Here is a 4870-nt window from a genome sequence, read left to right as displayed (position 1 = left end):
TCAAGGATGCACCACTCCTTCTGCAGAGCTTTCTTTCCCCATGGACTGCCCCTCACAACTGTAACAGGACCAGAACACGGTCTGTCCGCAGTGCCAGCCTTCACAATTCATTTTACCTTCCCTGGATCTCTTCCACTCCCCATTTCCAACGTTGAGAGGTGAACGAAATAAGCAGTTTCCGCCCTGTTTGGCTCAAGCATGACACCAACTTTGTGCCAGGCGGTGAAATGGTGGGTTTGGCTTTTTTCCCCTCTTCTTTTTATAGCCGGGAGCTCCCCGGCCTCCAGCTGTGCTGATTACAATCAGGACCCGGCCCCACCTGCTGTTGAATTTTATGGGGATTACCAGCTACTTTTGTCCCTTGTCTTCTGTCCACTGTGGCATGGGCTTGCTAACCCTGAAACCCCCAAAGACTGTTCTAGATCCAGAAGCAGGCAGACAGCTAATGACAGGCATCCTTACGCCGACCACCATACCGACCCAACAGCCAAATCCCCAGAGGTTCAGGAAGGGGTGGGGAAGGGGGGCAAAATCTTTAAACACTCTCAATGTTTTCATCGCTTTAATAAAAAGACCTGCCAAATACTTGAGTCTGTCTCCTGCAAAGGCAGGGTACTATTCTCTTGTATAGGGCACATCCGATACCCAGCTAATATTATTATGTCTAGTGAGGTGCTTAGGGATTGTAGAAACCTTTTCCTGGGACTAAGCGAACAAGTGAAGTGAACAAGTCTAGCAGCACCATTTTGTACTAAACAAAGGCCAGATATAAAGCAAAGAGAACAATTAAAGCCCAGTCGTAGGATCATAGAAAAGTCAGGCTGCCGGGCGGAGGTGGCCCTCAGGTTACATCTAGTCCAGCCCCTGCATGAGGCAGGGCCATCCCTGACTAAACCATCCTAGACAAGTGTCCATCTAACCTTTTAAAAAGGTCGGGACCAGCCCCACAAAGGGAAAGGGGAAAACCGCACCAGTGGAATCTAGCACCATTAAAAGGCTATTTCCAGGTCTGGCATGCTCAGGAAGGTCAGCAAGCGACACAAAGCTCAAGGAGGCCTCACGTGGAGTGCAGCAGACAATTCCCTCTCTCTCTATATACATCTCATGCATATACGCAGATACATATATACACACGCAGACAGATGCTCACGGACACCCAGCCCAAACAGAAGCCGGGGCATCTCAGCAGTCAGATGGGCATTTCTGAGTGTGTCCATGGGATTACCAGGGTCGCATGATTCCAGCTGCCAGCCTTCTCCAAAACGAAGGCAGGGGAAGAGGGGTTGGTGTATCGAATAACTCAAACCTTGCATTTCTAAGAGGCTTGTGCACTGCTCATCCTTGTGCGGCAGGAGCAAAAATGAATAGGAGGAAGGGGAATTTGCCACATCCGTGTGATTTTCAAGCACTTTTCTCATACAAATGTCTTAGGTCTTATCCCAAGTGTGCATTGGAACAGGGCAGGAGATGGGGCGTGCAGCTGAACTGACTGGCACCAGGATACCCTGACCACACAGGCATCTCAGGGGAAGCATCAATAGCACACCTCAGGGTCTGCAGTTTAGCTGCAGCCTCATCTTTCCTCTTTAGCCACTCAATCATTCATTTTCTCTGCCGGTTGAATCAGAAGGAGTTGCACTGAGTCGGTCTCATTCCTAAATAAGATCCTGCAGAGTCTAGAGTCATGATGGGTCACTTCATCCCCAGCCTCCATACTGACTCACTGTTTAGATAAGTGAAGTTACTTGGGATACGATAAAGAAGTGGTCCTCCATTAGGTCATCAGGCAATTCTTCCCACAGGCTGCAAAAAATTCTTAACGAGTTACAGCTCAGGGCAAAGGTTGGTGATAATTTGTAGATTCTGCTTTATCTAGATGGCCCTGAGCACCTCACACCCATTTATGGGTTTTACAACCCAGCTGTCATAGAGGGACACACCCCAATGCAGCTGATCTGCAGGGGACCGATGAATGAACTCCCATGTTCCCAAGTTACAGGGAGACCGCTCTTGTGTTTCATATTATAAAATAGCTGCTATATGTTCATCCTGCACGGAGTAAGACAGAAAATGCCAGCCCCTAGAAACTCGCAGCCTTAAAGTCCAGTAGCAATAATACATTTGGCTTCTAATCTTGCTGAAGTGATTGATAATTGCAAGTCAGACACAAGTCCAGCCAGATAACCAATTACTACCAACTGTGATGAATTTTGTGTTCTCTCTTTAGGAACAAACCTGAGCCCATTTGTGCTTTCACTTTGGACACTGAACAGCTGTGTCACTAGATTCAGACACGTCCAAACTAGGTTAAAATCAAGCCTATGGCCTAGACCAGTGACTCCCCACCTTATTTTTGGACTCAAGGCCCCCCCACAACACATGCTGGCTAGTGGCTTTCAATCGTTTTTTGACTACAGAAAAAGAGCAGAGCCATTCTCGTGTTGCAAAGATCTCAGCAAGACCCCAGCAGGTCGCAACAAGGCTCCAAGGCAGCTGCAATAAGCCAGAGGCAACCGTGCCTCTGAGGGAAAGGGCATCCAAAATGCCATGGGCGCCCTAGGGCCCTACCACGCATTCAGGTGAAAGCAGGCGCAGGCTGTTGCGTCTCGAGTGAAGTCTTCTGCGTTATGCAAGAGCCAGCACCGACTCGACCAACGGGCTTTGGAGATTTTGGAGGCGACTCCCTATCATTTGCCCCCTAACAGGCTCCCTGAAGCAGCAACCGCGCGACGCGACGAGATGTCTTCGATTTAGAAATCGACACTCCTCATGTTGTCCAAGACATCGCAGCACCGCCAGCATCGGCTCAACCCCCCTGCCCCGGGGTACAACCTGCCCGTTAGGATGTTCCCTGTGATTTCTAATGACCTCCCTGACCCAGCCCCAATGCCGGGGCTCGTCCCCCCCGTGAGCACAACGGCACCGGGCAAGATGCGCATCTCCCGCCCGGATACAATGGGACCCCGTGGCAGGCCTCAAACACATCGCTTCGCGGAGCCGCTGGTGGGAGCCCCAGACCTGCCGGGCCGTGGTTTCTTTCCCAGCGGGGCGGCGCTTTTTGTCTGGACAGCCAGTGGCAGCGCACAACGCTCCTCATGGCTGGACAGCCACTGTTACGACCCTCACCCTCCTATGGGGCTGGGCCACGCATGCGCCATAGAGCCTACCGCCGAGGGCGGGGCTTGCTGTCGCGCCGCTGCTTTCGTCACGACCAGGGGGCGGGGCGGAGTCCGCGGGCACCGCCTTTACCCGGAAGCGCGCGGCACTTCCGGTTGCAGGCTTCGACCTCCACACCCCGGGCCGGCCCCGATCCCAGCACCATGTCGGCCACGTTCCGCAAGGCCGCCAAGACTAGACAGCGCGAGCATCGCGAGCGGGGACAGGTGGGCAGCGGGGCCGGGGCAGGGATCGGGCCCACAGGGATCCGGATGGGGGCAGGGATCAAGCCCACAGGGATTAGGATCAGGTGCGGGGTGATAAGGCCCAGGGGGATCCAGATCAGGGGCAGGGATCGGGCCCTCGGGGATCAGGGGTGGGATCAGGCCCACAGGGATCGGGATCTCAAGTGCGGGGCGATCAGGCCACAGGGATCCGGATGGGGGCAGGGATCAAGCTCCCAGGGATTAGGATCAGGTGCGGGGTGATAAGGCCCAGGGGGATCCAGATCAGGGGCAGGGATCGGGTCACGGGTGGGATCAGGATGGGGGGGGGATCAGGCGCAGGTAACAGCGGCCGCATGCCCCGCTCTGCCCACAGCTCGGGTCCCGGAAGCGCCTGGGGCTGCTGGAGAAGAAAAAGGATTACAAGCTCCGTGCCAAGTCAGTGCCGCACCGGGGGCCGGGGCGGACGCGGGGGGCTGGGCTGGGCTGCGCAGGGTGGCGGGAGGAGGAGGCAGCAGGAAACACGCAGGTGTGTTTACAAGTGACTCCTGTGACTGCCAGGAAAGTCCGGGCACTAAGCTGCGCCAAGCCCCCGGGAGGCTGCGGGTCCCGAGCATCTCTCCGTAGGTCTCGCAGGCGTCCTCCAAGCAGGGGCCAGCTTGTTTGCGGCTCGGTGGGGTCTGTGGCCCCTGGTTCTCCTTGTGCTCCTGGTATCAGTATGAAGGCTTAGCCCCTCTGGCAGGTGTGAGCCCGTGGACAAGCTGACCACCGCCTTGCCTTACGTTTCAGTGACTATCACAAGAAGCAGGATGTGCTCCGAGCCCTCCGCAAGAAGGCGCTGGACAAGAATCCCGATGAATTCTACTTCAAGATGACCCGCGTGAAGCTCGAGGTAGGAACCCGCTTGGCCGCCTTTGCGCAGGACTGCCTTGTTCTGCTCTGCACTGACCGTGGATTTTTCTCTTTAGCTTTTTTTTTTTTAACTACGAATAACTAAATAGGCTTGTAGAGCTGGTCCGTCTGCGGTGGTGTCGGATAAGAACGATAAGAACAGATATGGGTTACGTGCGGAGAAGCAGAGGATAGAGCCTGACCAACCTGATGGCCTTTTTTATAACCAAGTAACTAAATCCTTGGATGATGGTGTCGTGGACCTAGTCTTTCTAGACTTTAAGAAGGCCTTTGACACCGGCTCTCACCCCATCCTCATCAATAAATTAAGCGACTGTGGCATTGATGCCTGCACAGTTGGATGGATAAAAAATTGGCTGATGGGGCAAACTCAGAGAGTGGTGGTGGACAGGTTGTACTCAACCTGGCGAGATGTGAGCAGTGGGCTACCCCAGGGCTCAGTCCTTGGGCCCGCACTGTTTAACATCTTCATCAGCGACTTGGATGAGGGGGTGGAAAGCACGCTGTCCAAGTTTGCTGATGACACTACGATGTGGGGTGAGGTGGGTGCACTTGAAGGGAGAGAGAGGCTGCAAATA

General features: G+C 54.3%; 1 protein-coding gene across 1 annotated transcript in view; it reads left to right on the top strand.

The window, feature by feature from the left end:
• Positions 1–3277: 3277 nt before the first annotated feature.
• The window catches only part of UTP11 (UTP11, small subunit processome component homolog (S. cerevisiae)), a 6276-nt gene continuing 4683 nt past the window's right edge, over positions 3278–4870 (top strand). Inside the window, exons 1-3 of the mRNA XM_019512535.1 lie at positions 3278–3383; positions 3757–3818; positions 4170–4272. Of these exons, the coding sequence (XP_019368080.1) occupies positions 3321–3383; positions 3757–3818; positions 4170–4272 (228 nt within the window). The 5' untranslated portion in view covers positions 3278–3320. The remainder of the gene's footprint in view (positions 3384–3756; positions 3819–4169; positions 4273–4870) is intronic.

The sequence above is a fragment of the Gavialis gangeticus genome, unplaced genomic scaffold (assembly GCF_001723915.1).
Source record: "Gavialis gangeticus isolate Ggan-Ray unplaced genomic scaffold, GavGan_comp1, whole genome shotgun sequence".
NCBI classification, from domain to species: Eukaryota; Metazoa; Chordata; order Crocodylia; family Gavialidae; genus Gavialis; species Gavialis gangeticus.
The sequence above is the reverse complement of the archived record's forward strand: the minus strand, read 5'-3'. Positions and strand labels throughout refer to the sequence as shown.